This window comes from Sorghum bicolor, chromosome 9, assembly GCF_000003195.3.
Source record: "Sorghum bicolor cultivar BTx623 chromosome 9, Sorghum_bicolor_NCBIv3, whole genome shotgun sequence".
NCBI classification, from domain to species: Eukaryota; Viridiplantae; Streptophyta; class Magnoliopsida; order Poales; family Poaceae; genus Sorghum; species Sorghum bicolor.
Genome location: NC_012878.2, coordinates 52,036,150 through 52,056,612, shown reverse-complemented (window position 1 = coordinate 52,056,612; position 20,463 = coordinate 52,036,150). Strand labels below are relative to the sequence as shown.

The 20,463-nt window shown below is 37.8% G+C and overlaps 2 protein-coding genes and 1 long non-coding RNA gene across 11 annotated transcripts; 1 reads left to right on the top strand and 2 right to left on the bottom strand.

The window, feature by feature from the left end:
* LOC110430329 (ubiquitin-conjugating enzyme E2 7) lies at positions 1,597–4,522 on the bottom strand. The gene is made up of 6 exons (XM_021447877.1): positions 4,311–4,522; positions 4,109–4,211; positions 3,114–3,211; positions 2,928–3,028; positions 2,382–2,459; positions 1,597–1,965 (listed from the first exon to the last, which is right to left on the bottom strand). The coding sequence occupies exons 1-6, from the start codon at positions 4,360–4,362 to the stop codon at positions 1,888–1,890; spliced, it is 510 nt and encodes a 169-aa protein (XP_021303552.1). The 5' UTR covers positions 4,363–4,522; the 3' UTR covers positions 1,597–1,887.
* LOC110430328 (cysteine--tRNA ligase, chloroplastic/mitochondrial-like) lies at positions 7,221–11,875 on the bottom strand. The gene is made up of 9 exons (XM_021447875.1): positions 11,460–11,875; positions 10,476–10,539; positions 9,966–10,127; positions 9,347–9,517; positions 8,716–8,997; positions 8,431–8,556; positions 8,121–8,327; positions 7,834–8,016; positions 7,221–7,720 (listed from the first exon to the last, which is right to left on the bottom strand). The coding sequence occupies exons 1-9, from the start codon at positions 11,708–11,710 to the stop codon at positions 7,505–7,507; spliced, it is 1,662 nt and encodes a 553-aa protein (XP_021303550.1). The 5' UTR covers positions 11,711–11,875; the 3' UTR covers positions 7,221–7,504.
* Positions 13,925–17,221, top strand: LOC110430109. 9 transcript variants are annotated; one of them, XR_002447329.1, is made up of 5 exons: positions 13,925–14,245; positions 14,471–15,327; positions 15,550–15,609; positions 16,155–16,257; positions 16,649–17,221. It is a non-coding gene; the product is annotated as an uncharacterized LOC110430109 (long non-coding RNA). The 9 variants fall into 9 exon arrangements; XR_002447330.1 differs by lacking the exon at positions 13,925–14,245 and adding an exon at positions 14,246–14,320; XR_002447331.1 differs by lacking the exon at positions 13,925–14,245 and having other exon boundaries at positions 14,253–15,180; positions 15,264–15,327.

The following is a 20,463-nucleotide window of genomic DNA, read 5'->3' as shown; positions in this document are numbered from 1 at the left end:
TTAAATATAGACGAAAATAAAAATTAATTACACAGTTTGGTCGGAATTTACGAGACGAATCTTTTGAGTCTAGTTAGTCCATAATTGAACAATTTTTGTCAAATACAAACGAAAGTGCTACAGTGTCGATTTCTCAAATTTTTTTGAAACTAAACAAGGCCTCATTTTGTGTCGGCTGCTATAAAAAAATTGTTCAAATTTGATCAAATTTACAATAAATAACGTTAACATTTGTATTATGAATGTTATTAGTATTTATATATGTTAGTATTTTTATATACCTTTATTTAAAATTCACAATATTTGACTCCTCAAAAATCTAAAATTACATTATTTCATGGATGAAGATAGTTCTCAAATATACATAAAGGCACAAATATCTTAGACATAGAAATCAAAGAAAACATACTTCTACATTTGAGGTTGCGTTTTTGGTTTACAAGACTTCTCTTGCTCTCAAACTGAATTGGGTTGTTTGGATCCTCTTCTCTAAACTTAGCTAAAGCTTCAAACTCGTGGTCTAAAATTAGTTCTAAACTTTAGTCCACCTTATATTAGAGCTTTAGATCTTAAAACTAATCTAAAGTGCTCTAAAATTTCTAGAGCTCTAAAGTTTAGATGTAGGGATACAAACATAATTTTAATCCATTCGACTCAGGAGACTTTAGGATCCCCTTCTCTAAACTTTAGAGCTTTAAACTCTAGTCCACCGAAGTAATTTACCTGTGGGTTCGAACACTACAAGAGTTGAAGTTGAGGGAAAAAAAGAATAGTTGAATATCCATCTATACTAGTATAGAAGATGTAAAATTTAGATGTCTTTTTTCTGATGAACTAGATGACACCTCGTGTTGCTGCGAAAATTTATATTATTATAAATCTAATTGAACATTCCATCACTATATGTAAAAATCAAAAGGATATATATATTGAAGGTACAAAATTATATATATGCAGTAGACAGTAACAAAAGCAAGGTTACGAAGACAACCGCAGGAGCAAAATGCCTGAAATAGTATTACTTTAGACATGTCGTGCATGTAAGTAATTAGACACTATTCCATGGGCTCAACATGTATGCAAGTGCGTGCCTGTTTGGATCCTCATCTCTAAATTAGAGCTTTAAACTTGAGTTAAAGATAGGAGGTCAAAAGATAGCTCTAAACTTTAGCCCATCTCACGCTACAACTTTAGATCTCGAAACTGAGCTAAAGTGCTTTAAAGTTTTTAGAGCTTTAGAGAAGGAGATTCAAATAGTTCCTAATACTAGTGCTAATCATTGGAGGATCCATGGTGTTGATTCATGATTTAGTCTTGATCATTTGAGATCCTAATGGTACCTGTAGCCCAGGCCCAGCACAGTGCAGAGCCATCCAGAACTTAAATTAACTACTCCTATCGTTCCGAATTATAAGTCGCTTTGACTTTTTCTTAGCTCATCAAATCAATTATATATCTAGACATAACATGTCTAAATATATAGCAAAAGAATCTAAATAATACTCAACGAGGGAGTGTACAAATATTAAAATCCTAAGTTGCCCAGGTACGCAGAGGGAATCTGAATACTCAGCAAGGAAATGAGCTAAAGACACATTTGGCAGCCATCACATCTTTCTTATGATGTTCTCCATGAAAATTATGATTAGGTGGCAGTATGTTCAAAATATTCTTCGACACCGATCATTTCATGCCACACAATACAATCGAATTTTTAGGATAAGCAACAGTCCCGAGTTTGTCTAAGGAGACCCAACACCACCATACGAATGACACTGAACGGAAAATATACAGGGGAAAAGCAAAAGAATGCTGGCACGAGGTAATTGGCTGTGAATTGCAGCAGACCGGTTGCAGCACTCGTTCAACTCCCCATATGTTCCTCCTTCAGAGCATTTCCTGAGATCTGCGGACACATTGCCTTACCTTTTTCTTGAACTCATCCCGCTTTTCTCTCCAATCCTTCTGCAAGACATTCACGTACAACTTCAGAAACCAATGGTATCTGATAACAACATTTCGGTGTTTTACCAAAAGCCAGCAAGTTTTCAGATATGGTGTGGCTTAGACTAAATGATTAGAAAACTTCAGAAGTGCATAAAGTCAACTACCTTGACAATAGCAGAAGCGCTATGTGCTAATCAAGGAGAAATGATCACAATAAATATTTAACGGGTTAATAAGCAAATAATTACTCAAGTAGTGTATTTCAAAGGACCCAATACTGTATTAAACTATTTATCCATCAGCAACACTGACTAATGCAATTGCAAAGCCAATATAAGTGACCACTTTTAACGTTGCACTCGAAGCAGCACAAATGAACTTCTGCAGTTTGTTTTCCTATACAAAAAAGAGAGAATAATGTCATGTGCACTTACAGCAGCTTCAATATTCGCTGGAGACTCGTCGTTCGGGCTAGAAAGCATTGAAATGATGCTCAAAACTATACTTTCAACCTGCATTTATGAAAACACAATAAATTAGCGAAGGCAACATGCACATTGGCTAATTTCTACTGATGTAAATATAAAAGTTATGGGCTAGGGTATACATCAACAAAAAATTCAGTCATATAGTATTTTAGCTACTGTGTGTGAGAGAGATACACGCGTGCGCCCAGAGTCAAACAGTGACATACACTCACTCAGAAACAAACCCACATACAGACACCACAGTATGCAGGAATAATTGTATAAGGCCCTGTTTGGTTCTCAGGATCGAGAGGAATTGGAAAGTATTTTAATAATAAAATGGGAAGCACTTTCTAGATATTTGGTTTCAGTTCATGGGATCCAAACAGGCTGAGTTAAATGTAAACAGTATTAGCACCCACCCCCACCCCCACCCCCACACCAGTTAGGGGTGGCGGGTCGGGAGCTCTGTATAAACAAACAAATAAACAGACATTGAACAAGAAGTCACACCGTATGCACTGGTGTCCACCGTTCGCTTGCAAGCTCATAACCATTGGGATCCTCGCCAGGTGGATGAAGAATAGAGATGCAAACACGTCCATCAGGATAAACTGAGAATTCAAAATAATAAGAATTGTCAGAACTTTGACATGATCAAATATTAGACATGAATATCAATCAGATAGCAAAGCTTACCGTTCGGATGCCACATCTCAGAAGTAAATCTTACTGATGGCGGGCTGTTGGGATAGTTCTGGGGGAAGGTCATTATTGCATTGAAGTAGCCTCCATCACTGCAAAAGTAAAATGTTAACCCTCTTAATTTCATGAGAAAAAAAAAAACAGGTGGGTGAGGTATTTGAATTAAAACAAACTGGATTGCTCTATGGATCTACCAGAAACATGCAGCTAAGTAGTACAAAAGATCGATATACACGTACAAGACAAGGACCAAACTCAGAAGCAGTGTGACTACACACAAGTGATACAAATCAGCATCAAGACACAGAATCCGCTTGTTACACCATAGTTCATCAATAAGGGCTGTGGATCAACATCGCAACACAGAATTCTGATGTACACTATAGAGACCAAGCAATTGGGACTAGAGGCAGACACACAGATTATACAGAATTGGCATCACAACGCAGAATCGGCTCCATGACACCACAAAAATTCATCAATATGGGTTAAAGATCGACATCACAACATGGAATTCCTACAGTATGCACCATGTACATCAAACAGTATGAACCAGAAACAACTAGAGTATGCGCACCAATCAATCATGCAATAGTTCATCAATGAAGACTGTGGATCAACATGGCAACACAGAATTCTGATGTACACTATAGAGACCAAACAATCAGGACGAAGCAGACACAAATTATATAGAATCGGCATCAAAATGCAGAATCGGCTCCATGACACCACAGTTCATCAATATGGGTTGCAGATCGACATCACAGCATGGAATTCCTACAATCGGCATCAAAATGCAGAATCGACTCCATCACACCACAATTCATCAATATGGGTTGCAGATCGACATCACAGCATGGAATTCATATAGTGTGCACCATGCAAATCAAACAATCTGAACCTGAAACGACTATGCACACCCATAAGCATGCAATCTATATCCCAATAACAATAGTGTAGTGATTATAGGGCAGGCAAAATTCACTTACTATAGGGTGTCAGGCGGGCCGATGATGGTGACCTGCCACTCGAAGACGTTGCTATCGTCTACAAGCCCCGCCGAGAACCCATCCACGGGGTTCTTCGCAAGATCTGTGACGAGCAACGAAAAACGTTCGAGAGATCAGGAGGCGATCGCGGCAAATCGGGGCGAAAAGGGAGGGGGGGAACAGGAGGCCTTCGGATCCGTACCCTTGAGCTGCTTCTGGAGTAGGAGGCTCGCCTGGCTAGTGGTGCTCGCCATGGCAAGGAAGCAGCGCTCCTCGACCGGATCGGGGCTAGGGTTTTGGCGATGGGAAGTGGTTCGCCGCCCCCCGGAGGAGCTGCTTTATTTCTGGGGGCGAGAACAGCTTCGGAATCGAGAGGAAGAGGGTAGAAGGCAACAGGCTGGAGGATTTATAAGAAGCCTGACAGAGGGTTCCGGGTTAGTTAATGATGGCAACCGGATTAGTTTCTGCGGCTAAAACATCATGTATTTTAGTTGTCATTAGTAATTTCCTCGCAAAGAAACTTACTTACCATTATTAATTTAGGAGTCCTACAGCAAATAATAAGTTTCTGGTGTATTTTTTCGATTTCTTTCTCACACTAGCAAATCAAAATATCTTTACTCGCTTCGTTCTAAATTATTATAAATAATTGGCTATTTTTATTTTTTTTAATATATAACTTATGTTATGCATGTAGGTTACTATATCTAAATACATAACAATATAGAAAAAGCCAAAATAACTTATAATTTAGAAATGAAGGAGAATTATAAACCGTAAAAGCATCTCGATGGGTTTTGTAAAACAATTATCTATTTTTATTTTTTGTAAAAAAGAAAAAATGTCCTCCAACAAATTTAATTAAAAGAACTCCTTATGAAATTAAAAAGTAGTCAAATATCTTCTCCAACTCGTAAATTTTCGTGGTTGAGAGTAACTTCATATCCAGTCTCAGATTTGACATTTTTTAGGAGATTGAATTAAATTGAACATATGAGTAAATTAAGAAAAATAAAATGTTCCAGATTAGAAAGATAAGAGACAAAGAAACTGGTAAAAGAAAAGTTTGGTTGGCTAGAAATAGTTTAGGGTTCCTAATGTAAAGTTTGAAATAGTTTGATATTGCGAATGCAAAAATCATTTAGGACACCATTGTAGGAGACTGTTAAAGAAAAATAAAATTTAAAGTTACTATTTTCTATTAATTTGCTAGATGTTTAGCAAGTAAACTATACAAAACTCTCGGAGATGCTCAAAGTAAATTTGGTAAAAACTACTTGACATATCTCTTCCTAGTACAAGGGTTTTTACACGTTTTAATATCCCAATATGGGTCCGTTGCCTACAAAACTCCATCCACAGACACATGTAACGTAAGTTGAGCATGTTTGGTTATCTGCCTATGGCCTTATGTAGGCTAGCACTAGTAAGAAATCAGTCTGGTCCTTTATCCCCCTATATCCCCTTAAAGGAAAAAGTCTACATAACCCCCTAAACTATTAAGGGTGGACAACTTCACCCCCCGAACTATAAAACCGGATATTCTACCCCCTGAACTTTCAAAACCGGTCAAATAACCCCCTAGAGTGGTTTTGGATGGTGGTTTTGTCTTTTTCTTTTTTATTTATTTCCGCTAAATCTTTGAAAAATCATAATAAATTATAGAAAAATCATAAAATGAAAATTTAAATTTTGTTGGATTTCTGATGAGTAGATCTACACAGTGAATATATAATATGATATACTTTAGTATAAAGTTTTTGATGTAGCTTTAAATCTATGTTTTTATTTAATTAAATCGAATAATTGATATATGCAGTTCCTATGATCCAATTGTGGTGAAATTTTTATGGTGAGCTCATTATTGTATGCTTGAACTATGGTAAAAGTTTCGTACCTAGTGGATCACGTATAACTTAGTTATCAATTTATTTAGCTTTATTCTTATTAAATCTATGTTTTATCTATAACTAAGTTATATGTGATCCAATGAGTATGAAATTTTTACCATAGTTCAAGCATATAATAATGAGCCCACCATAAAAATTTTACCATAATTGGACCACAGGAACTGCATATATGAATTATTCAAATTAATTATAGAAAAACATAGATTTAAAGGTACAGCAAAAACTTTGTACTAAAGCATACCATATTATATATTCACTGTGTAGATCAACTCATCAGGAGTCCAAAAAAATTAAAATTTTCATTTTATGATTTTTTATGATTTATTATGATTTTTCAAATATTCAACAAAAATAAATAAAAAAGAAAAAGACAAAACCACCCTCCAAAACCACTCGAGGGGGTTATTTGACCGGTTTTGAAAGTTCAGAGGGTAGAATAACCGGTTTAATAGTTCGGGGGGTTAGTAGTCCACCCTAGATAGTTTGGGGAGTTATGTAGACTTTTTCCTCCCCTTAAATCTAGCGTATCCAGCTATGCAAGGGTGCATTTGCATCCGCACTGCACGACCTTGCATCCGCTTTGTAGTTTTCCCCATGCATCCACTTTGTACTCCTCCCACGCCCCCTCGGTTCCTCCTCCGCAGGCGGGTAGGATTTGGCACACCTTGTAGAACTTCACCGCGATATTTACCAAAAAAAAAAAAAGAAGTGTCATCCATATAACCGATCTCATTTATAAGCAAATCAATATCGGTGATCCCCGAGAGATACCATCCACATTTCCACCACATCAATACTCAGGATCCCGGTTGCGTATCTACTTAAGCTCTATTGTGATATGATTTTGAACCTATATGATGTTTTGCTTATCTGTTTTATAAATCCCATGTTTTTTTTCTCATAATCAAAGATCTGGTTGAGTGATCTCAACATCAGAGGCACATCAACATCTAACAGCTCTAGTCAAACCAATTTACTTTAGTTTCTACATTACGTGCAATTAGCGTCATGGTTTAGTGTTTAACTACATGTATATGCCAAGTTAGTTTCAACATCCAAAAGATAGCATTTTCATGACCCGAGGGAGCTAACCAAATTCTGCAAGATCAGTTTTCATTACCTTGAATAAAGCATTGACTTCATCATCTCAAAGCACAGCACCGGTGCACAACAAACTGAAACGCAAACGCAAGCAAAAAGAGTACCAAGTAAAATTTCATTTGTTCATTGAAATGGAAATGTCAAGTCTCATCCAAAACCAAAACTCAAACCTCCTAAAGAGTCAAGTATATATATGGGGTCCTTCGCTTCTTACACAACCAGAAATGCAAATTTCAACTGGTGAGTCAACCTGGACCCCCTACACTGCAGAATACCACATCCAGAGATGGCGATTTTTGTTAGTCCTCAAAATGTGATAGCTGCCCTGAGGCAAAAATCTCATTTTACACCATCACTCGTTGAGTTAATGAGCATATAATCATGATTATTCAGACCGCTCTGGTTCGCATGGTCTCCACACTGTACCAGAAGGTTCGTCCATTAGGGCGATGCCCTTGGTAGCAAGGTTTTTCCTGATTCCATCAGATACCTCAAACTGCTTATTCTTCCTTGCGACATTTCTCTGCTCAATCTGCTCTTGCAAATTTTCTTCAGTCAGCCCTGCTCGCTTTAATGCTTTGTCCTTCAGTTGCTTCAGTACCTATTGGACCAACACTTTACTCGTTAATCGTTAAATATGTAGGTGGTCATCATAAACAGAAATACATTTCTAGACACTGGAATTATTTTATTTCCAGACAGGCACATAGGTACCTCTGCCAAAGATGATGATGGCATCAGACCAAGTATAGACAGTTTATTTTTAAGTTCTGTTTCCAAGGCAATCAGTGCTTGAATATAATCTTCTGGCTGTTTTTGCAACTGCTGTTGCTTCTGTTGCTGCTTCTTCTGCTGTTGCTGTTTCTTCTTTTGCTGTTCTATTTTTTGCTGCAGTTTCTGAAAGTAGAAATGGTGTTATGGGCCAGGAAAAAATAATAGTGCCACAGACAATTTCAAAACACTATAACCTTGGAACTTGAAAGCACAAGAGACCAGAATACCTTCAAATCATTCAGACTGCTGTTTATGGTCTTCAGCAGCTCCACGAAGCAACGATCCAGAACATCTGTGGTTTTAAGATCATTCGACATATATTTCAAGAATTCTGAATGGTGCTTATCAATCAGATTTTGCTCCTCAGATGGCACTGGGACAGCAATACCCTTTTCACGATATGTAGCTAGCACTTCCTCACAGTCATATAGAGTCTACAAAGAAAGAGTGAATTAGGACACAAGGATAATTAATGCTCAAACCTAAATCCAATAAGTCACAAAATGACTAAATTTGAAGCTAAAGTAAGTCAAGTACCTGATAAATGTAGTAGACACGATCAGATGCAATCTCAAGTGCTTGATCAGAGTGGTTGACATCTGATCTATAATGTGTGCGCATCAAGAAAAATCTTAAAGCCATTGGATGGTAAAGGGCAATGATCTGAACAAAAACAACTGTTAGTGATCTCAACAGGAACCTTAAAGTTCAAACTCATGCAAAGAACTAAAGAAAGCAACAGTAGGAGATCTGAAGGGCAACCTAAAGGTTAAAACTAATCACAAGGACTAAACTAAAAGGAGCCATGTGTTCACCACTTACATCTCTAATCGTGAAAAAGTTATTATCTGATTTTGCCATTTTTTTATCATCTTTGTTAACGAAGCCATTGTGCATCCAGCACTTGACCTCGCTCTCAGGATAAGCCGCTCGGCTTTGGGCAAGCTCATTCTCATGATGAGGAAAAATCAAATCTTTCCCCCCACCATGAATATCAAATACATGTCCTAAATAGTGAGCACTCATTGCGCTGCATTCGATATGCCATCCTGGTCTTCCACGGCCCCAAGGGCTATCCCAAAAAGGCTCACCCTCCTTTGCAGCCTGAAACAATGATTATTGAAGAATTAGAAGAAAGTGACAACACTGAGCTAGAGATGAGTTTATTTCCAAAACTACAGCTATTTGTGCCTAATCAAGGAAATGCAGGTTTTAGGATTTGTTTCACAAAACTATAACTACTGCAGCCTCAATTAATAGATCTACAACATTTTGCATGGACCCACATGTGTAGCCACACAAGTTATGTTTGGACTCGCATGTGGACATGGATGTGGACGAGTAGTTGTAGTTCTGTGAAACAGATCCCAGAGGTTGTAGTTTCCTCATAGTTAGACCCAGTAGTTGTAGTTTTGTGAAATCAACCCTAGCAACATCAGTACTTCAAACTTACCTTCCAGAGTGCGAAGTCTGCAGGATTACGCTTTCTCGTATCAAAAGCAACCCGTGCACCTGCCTGATTTTGATCAAATTTCCTTCCAGATAAACTGAGATATTCAGGGAAGCTATCGACTGAAAAGTAAACATCTCCTTCCATAGCATAGGCTTTCCCATTCTCCATTATCTGTCCAGAAACATAGACAGCATGGGAAAGACATGTGACATAAGAAGACATGAAAGGGGATTTTTTTTTTTAACCATCAGGATTATATACAGTAAGCTATGCATGACTGTTGAATATCTTGGAATTAGAAATAATGAGTGAAAAAATGGGTTTAATTTGTACGGTGGCAAATAATGTAATCATCGGTGCTGATTTTGTTTACAATGGGCAGAGTGGTAGAGCTTCCAATAAAAGCCAGGGACAACAGGAGAATTACTGAAGAATTTCAACCACAACTGGCTATTATACAGAAAGTCAGAAACCAATTGTGTTCATAGCAAAATTTCAAGGGTGGAACATAGCCACTGATGGCCCTAACTAAGCTCATCCCTTGACAACAGCTGCAAAGGATCATGAAAGCAATAAGTAAACACATATTACATCAGTTAGATTTGGAGCAATACTGTACCTTTGTTATCAACTCTATAATATGCTCAATGTGCTCTGTTACCCGTGGCTCGCAGGTAGGAGGCAAGCACTGGAGCTCAGTCATATCAAGAAGAAATTCATTGATAAACCGGCTACTCAAACTTGTAACTGTTTCATCGCGTTCATTTGCACGCTTAATGATCTGTAAAAAAGGGTAAGGAAATAATTTTATCCAAAATTCTGCCAAAGATATTGGGAAAGAAAAATAAAAAAATTATATTAAACATGCAACACACTGGAAAAATTGAACTACTTTGTAAATCCTGTTGTCTGATCTACGAACAATGCCAACAAAGCAGAACAGATGTTGGGATGAAATGGCACTGGTGACACTCCGACTAAGAGGAAAGCACAATAATAGTTGAACCCAGAAACAAATTAGTCCACAGATGAGACAGATCATGCTCCTTCCATTTTGATACCTCAAGAAGTTTTCCTTCCTTCTCCACTACTAAAGCGTAACTCTAGAATAGTGCGAACAAATTGTTACCTTGTCATCGATATCCGTGAAATTACGGACATATTCAACTTCATACCCCAAGAATTTAAGGTACCTACAAGGAATGTGAGACCAGTTATATTATAGAATAAATATGTTATCAAAACTTAAGAAGCAACGATAGCAGCATGACTCAATATTATGCTTTAACTCAGATAGTCTTTTGACAAATGTATTGAAATATTAACAGGACCATTGTAGGATTAATTCAAAATAGCACCACATGACTGTAGTACTAACACACTAAGGTTAGCTTGCTCAAAGCGTTCCAAGTTACAAAGAATCACATATTGGCATGTTGCATGTACTCCCTCTATCCCAAAATAAATCAACTTCTAGAATCATCCTAAGTCAAAACTATCTCAAGTTTGACCGATTTATAAAAGATCGCTAATATTTTTTACACCAAATTAGTATCATTGAATACACCATGAAGATATATATTTTTTACTTATTTGGTGTCATAGATGTTGGTACTATTCTTTATACAGTGGATCAAACTTAAAATAGTTTGACATAAAACAGCTCTAGAAGTTGATTTATTTTGGGACAGATGAAATACATCATGGCCAGAATTCAAATGCTTAATCAGTCACAGCAATAATTAGTCCATCAAAACATGTATCTAGATGTAGATTCCAGAGGTAACTAGCAACTAATACAGTTCAAATATAGCCTGTATCCAGCTATGTTGAACATCCAAACCCGAGCATGACTAACAACACACAGACCTACTACTACAACAATACAGAAACAACGCTACTAGACAATATATTTCCCAATCGAGAGCACTAATTGAGCAATCACCAACATGTGAGCAGCAAGTACAACCGGAGTCCAGAGAGCACCCAATTCTAGAACTAAATCCTTAAGCATTTGAGAGCACAAACGCATAGCTCTCTAGTAGCCGATCCGGTTAACTACGTGTATACAAGACAAAGGGCCGCCAGATCCGAGAGTTGCTGGGATTGCTACCTGTAGAGGACGTCGAAGGCGACGTAGGCACGCGCGTGGCCGATGTGGCTAAAGTCGTATGGAGTGACGCCACAGACGTACATCCCTACCTTCCCCTCCACCCGGGGCTGGAAGGGCTCCTCCCTCTTCGTCAAGGAGTTGAATAACACGAGCTGCGGCGTAGCCGTCGCCTCCGCTACGGCGGCGGACGGCGGCGACTGGGCCTCCTTCGCCATGGTGGCGGACGGCGGAGCCTGGGCCTCCTCGGCCATGGTGGTGGGGGGCGAGAGGAGAGGACGGCACGCGGTAGCCTAGAAACCCCAGCGGCGAGACAGACGCGGAAGGGGAATTTGCGGCGGCGGCGGCTGGCTTCGGGATGCGGGCAAGGGAGAGAAGGCAGGGCAAAGTTCAGGTGGGAGTGGCCAGTGGGTTCGATGGGCCAGCGACTAGCGGCCCGTCTAGCACTGAAGCGTAAACTTGACTAAAAATATATTAAATAGTATTAATATTTATATCTACAAATAAATATAATATGAAAAGTATATTTCGTTTTAACCTAATAATATATGTATTACATACGTGTATATTTTTAAATAGTCTTAAAAATATTTGATTTCTCGGTAACACGTGTATTTATATGTAGAGTTTCCTCTTCCTCGTTTGTTTAGCTTTAAGAGCAACTCCGGTAGCACTGAACTCCTCTAATCCTTTCCTCGGGTCCCCTGAATCAGACTTTCAGCTCAAAATCGGTCTCCCGGTACGGTAGGCAGCACTTGGTGCAGTAATTTCTATGACTATATTTTATAAGACATATAATATATTTTTTTTCTCACTCAGGCCTTGTTTAGTTCCCAAAATTTTTCAAGATTCCCCGTCACATCGAATCTTGCGGCACATCCATGAAGCATTAAATATAGACGAAAATAAAAACTAATTACGCAGTTTACCTGTAAATCGCGAGACGAATCTTTTGATCCTAGTTAGTCTATGATTGGATAATATTTGCCACAAACAAACAATAGTGCTACAGTAGCGAAATCTAAAATTTTTTCCAAACTAAACAAGGCCTCATATATCTATCCCATCTCATCGTATCTTGATTTCCACTTCATCTTCTCTCCCCTCATTAAGGTCCTTCTAAAACTTTTCACCCTGTCTTATTTAATGGTTGGAGCATTAAATATAAATAAAAAACAACTAATTATATAGTTTGTATAAAAACCACGAGATGAGTTTTTTAAGTCTAATTAGTTCATAATTAACTATAATTGCTACAGTAACACATACGTTAATGACAGGTTGATTAGGTTTAATAAATTTGTCTAGCAAACAAGTTATGTAATAAGTTTTTTAGTTATTATCCAAATATTCCTTTTGATAGCCCATAAAACATCTGATGTGACATGTAAAAACTTTTCACCTACAAACTAAGCAAAGCTTAAATCATTTGTTACATCAACAAATTGCTTATATAGCAGGCAATGTTTTTTTTATTAAGAGTGTCCCTAGTAGCAGTATGTCAATAGGTTAAAAGAATTATTTTTTTCCAAAGCGGAGAGACAACACAAGCTCAAGGCCTTGTTTAGTTCCCGAAAAATTTTGTAAAACTTTTCAGATTTTCCGTCACATCAAATCTTTAGACGCATGTATGGAGTATTAAATATAGACGAAAATAAAAACTAATTGCACAGTTTGGTCGGAATTGACGAGACAAATCTTTTGAGTCTAGTTAGTTTATGATTAGATAATATTTATCAAATACAAACGAAAGTGCTACTATTTCTATTTTGCAAAAAAAATTGGAACTAAACAAGGCCCAAGAGATATTTAGGGTCCGATGGGTTGTACTTATCTGCATCGGCTGTGGGCTGCGGCCGCTAGTTTCTTGCTTTGATGAATAGTATTTATACCAACTTTTCAGTTACCATTATTACATAGAAATTTACATTTTTACCACTAGAGAGAGGAGGAACACTAGATTCTTGCCAATTTTTTACTCACTTGATATAGCTAGTTTAAGGATGGAGACGGTGCTCTAAACGAGTACTCGTGGTTCTTTTCTAGTGTAATTGATGAACTGAATGAAAAAAAATGAGGGAATGAATTATCTATGTAGTTTATTAAACTACACTAAAAAAACCACGGGTATATATTTGAAGAGTCATCCCCATTCTTAATGGGGTGTTTGGTTGGGGGTGTTAAAGTTTAACAGGTATTATAACATTTTTGTTTTTTTTTTTGCAATTACTGTCCAATATAGACTAATTAGGCTCAAAAGATTCGTCTTGCAATTTATTATCTAGTTGTATTTCTAGTTTCATCAATAATCTATATTTAATATCTATACCTACTAATAAAGAGATAAATTTTCAGTCTGCTTTTTTTTTTCTGCCCCTCCTCTCTCCGAGTCCACGACAACCACGAATCGAACGCGAATTATAAACTAATATAAAGAGGTAAAATTTCACCTAATTCTTTGGTCTGTTCTGTTTTTCATCTGGCCTCCGACGCTCCTCCCGTTTGTCGTACGCGCGCACGACCGACCGTGGCCCCGCCTCATTCGCCGCTGTGGTGGCACCACCCATCCGCCGCGGCCTCCCGGAGACCGGCGGCCGATGCTCATCGTCGTGGCCCCGCTCCCTCGATCACTGCAGTTGAACTGCCCATCCGCCTCGGCTTTCCTGCGGCCGGTGGCTCGCCACTTGCCGGACCACGCTCGCGAGGCCCATCCTTCTCGGCCTCCCAGTGGCTGGACAGAGGGGTCCTCCCTGCCCCAGAAGCGGTACACGGCCAGCCTGCAGTTGAAGGTGAGAAAGTTAAAGCCTAGCACCCTGGGCGGCTGTCGAGGTCCATCCTCCTCCTGTCTGTCCGAATGGCACTAGGTTTTCTTCTCCCATTGTCCTTTCTCTCTGAGCGGCGCCGGGAGTATGTGCAAATTGGAAGGAAGAACGGAATCAACTTGCAGCCACTGTAAGTTGATTTCCCTTTTTTAAATAAACACTGATTTCTCCTATACATGTTTGCTCCTGTAGTTTCAGAAGTGAAGTGGAACATGGGCACATCTTCTAAATTTATGGCCTTCAAGCTGCGGTAGCGGCAAGGCCACCGTGATCGCTGCTGAGTCGAGCCTTGCCATCTTATCAGTGCACTTCCAGCAGCAACTGCTGCCCTAGACCATGACACTCTTCGATCTCCATCTAAAAGGTTAGGAGGGAGGAGGCACCAGTTGAGTGATGAGCCGCTTGCCCGGCTAGGAAAATAGAGGTAAGTAGCCAATTCAACCTTGAGACCATTTGTTCAGGTTATGAGCCAATTCCTTTTAATTTTGATTAGAGACTGGACATTGCAAAGAGACTATGTATAGAACGGTTCCGATGAATGAATCCCCAGCACCATCAGTTGTAGCTATGAGTTCAACAGGTGGTATGACTTGTGCAATACCAAGAAGATACCGGCCACTTATATTCAGCATAAACAAGTGAATTTAGAAAATAACCAATTCTTGAGTAGCAGGTCTGATATGTCAGTGAAGGAATAAAACTATGCCTATTTGTTCTCATGTACCTGGCTTTCAATGTTACTGAATTTGACTGAAACAAAGAACAAAAGCTTAAACAAATGGAGTAGGAAAGTAATCTATGCTTATTCTTTCTCGAGTTCCTGGCTTCACATGTTACCGAAGAAAAGGAGTTATGCCTACAACTTTTTAAGTAGCAGTCTAGGAATATTTCAGGAACACCAGGTATTAACTTATTTCTATGCATCACTTGTTTTATTTCATAAACTTTGAAATTGTGCACTGATCCATTTGGTTTCTTCTCGTAGTCCCAGATTGTTGTTGCAAAAAATCTTTCTGGTGATCCCTCCTACTAGAATCTTAAGAAGATAGGTATGGTTATTGCAACATGACCGAACTTCCATCTTTTTTCCTTCACAGGATCATTAAAAAAGTAATATTTTGTCATGTTCCAGTGTGATTTGAATCTGAACTCATATCCTCAGACACCAAATGATCTGCCAAGTTAGATATGCTTTTTGCTAACATAACAAGGGAACTGCACCCTGCTTCAGTATTATATTCTGACCAGTTAACAAAATCCGGTGGTTGCAGCAGCAGGATGGATATGACTCTGGGGAGGTTGAGTTTAGTCTGATGCTCTTTTCTAATGAGGTTTGAGCTTTATGACAATAATATGCTTTCATGTCTCCATGAGACCATGACTATCGATACCCCGTGTTTTTTAGGTATATAGGCGCCTTGTGATGCTATTACTCTTTATTATGTTTATAATATGGCTAGAAATTTAGTTCACCTTAAAGTCAGCAGTTTCTAAGGTCTTATTTTAGAGCTATCCATATGACAGTCGTCATTGTTTTTATGATGCACTCGTGTTGACATTAGCATGTATGACTTGTTCATAGGAATCACAAGGAACTGGAATAATGCAATGGGCACACTTTATTATACTTGCTCCACATTCTAGGTTCACCTTGGTTAGAGAAAAAAATGGTTTGGAAATCAAATCTTGAGCCAACTATTCCATGGCTTTTTTTGCGATTTGGTTTCAGAAAATAAACATCTTTTTGAGTGTGTCTGCATTGCACTGTGTACCTACACATATCTTGTTGGGCTTGTTGCATGTATGAACTGATTTGCCCTCTTTTATTGCCCTTTTATTGGTAACTAATGTTGTATGGAATTTTTCTTTCATACAGTTCTCAGAGATTATGGAGCAGATTGACCGTGATGTAAAGTGTACCACCCTGACATGCATTTCTTTTGTGCAAATGCCAATAGTTGTCTCTTCCACCAAAGCTGGTAAGAAATAAGACCAAAACTTGAGTTATAAACCCAAACTATTTTCCAGGAGTAACTATTGTTTACCAAATTGTGAACATAACCCTGCTGAAATTTGTGTAAAATTTCTTGTATTTGGTTCATACGAGTGTATGAATTGGAATGCTGGTGGTCTGGTTGTTTGAATTATTAAAATGCAATCCCGGATGATCACACAGATTTGTGATGCAAAATTGCTATAAAAAGTTAAATAGGTAACCGTAAGTGCAGACACTTTTTAGTTGTTTATTTTACTAGATGATAAGGTTTCATCTCCTCCAAAGCTCTGTCTAAAAAATTTTCTAGATCTGAATTTTCATGGTGATACTCGATTTAGCACATTTCAACTAAAATTGTTTATGTTTCATTGTAGGCGTGGAGGGAGAGGGAGGGAGGGCTAGGGGGAGCACCCCTTAAGTTTTGTAAACCCTCTAATGCAAACAGAGTTCCATGTAATTCAAAGAAAAATACTGACTCAAAGACATCATTGGAGGAGTTGGGACCGGAGTCACAGGACATGGCACTATGAACCACGAGTACGTGCTCACTCTCCTAGCGTGGCATTTCTTGCTATGCCTGTTTCATTCCCCTATCATTGTAGTCTCCTTCCTGATCCATGCTCCAGATGCCTAGATGCATTTGGAGCTAAACTTCAGCCTATCATTGTCCTCCTACGTACTGTTGTCCAGGTGCACCAACCTCGCTGTCAGTGTGCTCACTAGGAGCATAAAGCTAGGCCCTTAACAGAAGCTGAATTCAAGTCTGCTGCTCCGAATTATCCTCTCATCGGCAAGCCAGCAATGGTGACAAATGATCCCTGGAAACATGGCCTCAAGTCTGCCATGAGCTAGAGCTAGACTAGATATTTGAAAACTGGTTACACTGACTCCTCAGCATTTGTAATGGCACGTGAGTTTTCGAAAATGAATATGTATTTTAAGAGCCATATTTGATACAAATATATGCTACCTCAGTAAATGAAAGTAGCAGTCTCAAAAATCAACTTTATAGTAGCGTAACAACTTATCACAACAAATAGCACAACCACTATAAATATTTGACTCAAATTGTCTAGGTAACTGCGCAATAATAACTTATACACTCCGTTGTAACGCACGGGCATATTTACTAGTTTCATACATATGTCTAAACATTCGATGCGATAAACAATAAAGTTTACTGGCTTGAACTAAAGAGGGTCTAAGTTAGGCCTTGTTTAGTTCCAAATTTTTTTGGTTTTGGATACCGTAGCACTTTCATTTTTATTTGGTAATTATTATCTAATCATGAAGTAACTAGTTTCAAAAGATTTATCTTTCGATTTACAAATAAATTGTGTAATTAGTTTTTATTTTTGTCTACATTTAATACTCTATACATATATAACAAGATTCGATGTGACAGAAAATCTTAAAAAGTTTTAAATTTTGGGGTCTAGTTGGATGGCCAAGCAAGGCATTCGAAAAAGATCAAAATGTCCCACCTGTTTTTAACTGACACGTGATGCCTAGATGGACTATCTCGACCTGGGGCAGCAATGTCACCGCGATGGCTGCCAAGTAGAAGATCTTCACCGCCATGGCTTACCTTTGTAAGGTCTTGTTTAGTTCACCCAAAAACAAAAACTTTTTAAGATTTTTTATCACATGGAATTTTGTGACACATACATAGAGCATTGAATATAGATGAAAACAAAAATTAATTACACAATTTGTTACTCTATGATTAGACAATGTTTATCAAATAAAAACGAAAGTGCTACATTGTCAAAATCTAAAAACCTTTTGATCAAAACAAGACCTAAGTGACCTTTCTACTTCCTTAGTCTTGAGTCCTGTTTGTTCCTCTTACAAAATTTTAGTATATTTAATTTCTCTTATTAAATTTTAGTTAGCTAAAATTATTTTAGTTATTCTTGGGTGGCTAGTGAAACTAAACTATTTTAGTTTTTTTAGTTAATGTGTTTAGAACTTTAGCTATTAAAGTAACTAAAGTTTAGTTAGGCCTGGTTCAGTTGGGAAAATTTTAGGATTCTAGGTACTATAGCACTTTCGTTTGTATTTGACAAATATTGTCCAATCATGAACTAACTAGGCTCAAAAGATTCGTCTCACAAATTACAGGTAAACTTGTAATTAGTTTTTGTTTCCGACTATCTTTAATACTCTATGTATGTACTCCCTCCGTCCAAAAAGAGTGTCGTTTTAGGTTTTTGTGCCATAAGTTTGACTCGATTTGTAAAAAATGTATGAAATATTTATATCTCTAAATAAATTTGTTAAAAAACTAAAGTTAAAGATCTTTCCAATGATACTAATTATGTACTATAAATACTAATATTTTTTACTATATATTTAGTTAAAGTTATTTCTCGGAAAGCGAAAACGACACTTATTTTGGGACGGAGGGAGTACCATGTGATGGGAATCTAAAATTTTTGGAGTCAAAGCATTTAAAGTTTAACCAAATTTATATGGAGCCTATTCACTTGTCTGAAAAGTCATGACTAAAAGTACTATTTGTTGATCTGTTGTAAGAGAAAAATATTGTTAATTGGCTGGCAGATTCGACAGATAAGCTCAAACGAATAGGCTCATAATACGATAACAACAACTATGATGCTAACTAAGTATTATTAAATTCTTTTTTAATTATATTTTCATAGTATATCCATTTTATGTTATAAATCTTAGTATATTTCGCTATAATTTTAGTTAAATTTGAGATGCTTTGATCAAAAAATTTTAAAATAATTTATAATTTACAATGGAAAGAGTAGTACACAAGGCTGATATAGTGAATTAACTGAGGTCGAGATGGTCCACCCTATATATTTCCATAAAAAAAATATGGAAACGGAAGCAAAAAAGTTTTTTTAGATCCGTTTTCGTCCGTATCATTCATCCCTACGGTGCATGACATTGCGTCCATCACTGCCAGGATGAAGGAGGCTGCCGTGAGCTGCCGCAACAAGAACTACTTAGAGCATCTCCAACAACTTAGAAAATTTTACTTGTCAAATCTTGAGTTATAGCAAGTTTTTAATTTGTTTAGCAAAAGAAAAAAGGATCTGTCTCCAATAAGTTGTTATTCTCACTTGGTAAAAATAGAGGATGACAGATGGGACCCGCTCACTTGGTAAAAAAATATGTGTCTCCAACAAGTTGCGCTCGGGATAGCAACTTGACAAATCTCGGCAGTAGAAACCTCTGGATAGCAACTTGGGAAATTTAGCAAGTTGAGATAAGGAGTTGTTGGAGGAGGATTTTTATGCTTTTAGCAAATTTGGTAGGATAGTATATTGAAATACCAAGTTGTTGGAGATGCTCTACCGATGCTTTGTCGTGATCAAATTGTTGTGATACAAACGAAAATACTAGTATCTATTTTGTAAAAAAATTTGCAGCTAAAATCTTATTTAGTTATGAAAAATTTTATAAAATAGATATCATAGTATTTTTGTTTATATTTAACAAATATTATTCAATTATAGACTTTAAAAAATTTGTCTCATAAATTATAGATAAACTGTATAATTAATTATTTTTTTATCTATACTTAATACTCTAATGTCGTAAAATTTAATATAATAGTTAAAAATTTTGCAAAATTTTTTAAGAACTAAGGCATTGTTTAGTTTCCAAAATTTTCCAAGATTCCCCGTCACATCGAATCTTGCGGCACATGCATGAAGCATTAAATATAGACGAAAACAAAAACTAATTACGCAGTTTACCTGCAAATCGTGAGACGAATCTTTTGATCCTAGTTAGTCTATGATTGGATAATATTTGCCACAAACAAACGAAAGTGCTACAGTAGCGAAATCCAAAAATTTTCCTAAACTAAACCAGGCCTAAAGAAAGCCTACAGCTTGGGCCCTAAACAAGACCGAAATCCAACACCGCACCTGCCTCCTGCAGTGCCCCATCATCGTGTACAGTGTAGAAGCTACGAGAGACGGCCGGTCCAAAAGGCGCGCGTAAGGGGCCCGCTTTAACAGTCTGGCCGGCTGCATAGACGCGCGCCAGGCGCCACCCGCCGCCGTGTCGGCCTCCCGTCTCACAACACAAGCCCAGAACCAGCACCCTCCAGAGCATTCCAGAACCCCAATCCAACGGCCAAGATCGCCCGCACTCGAACCTTCTAGACCCGCCGCCACCTCAATAAAACCTCCTCGTCTCCTCC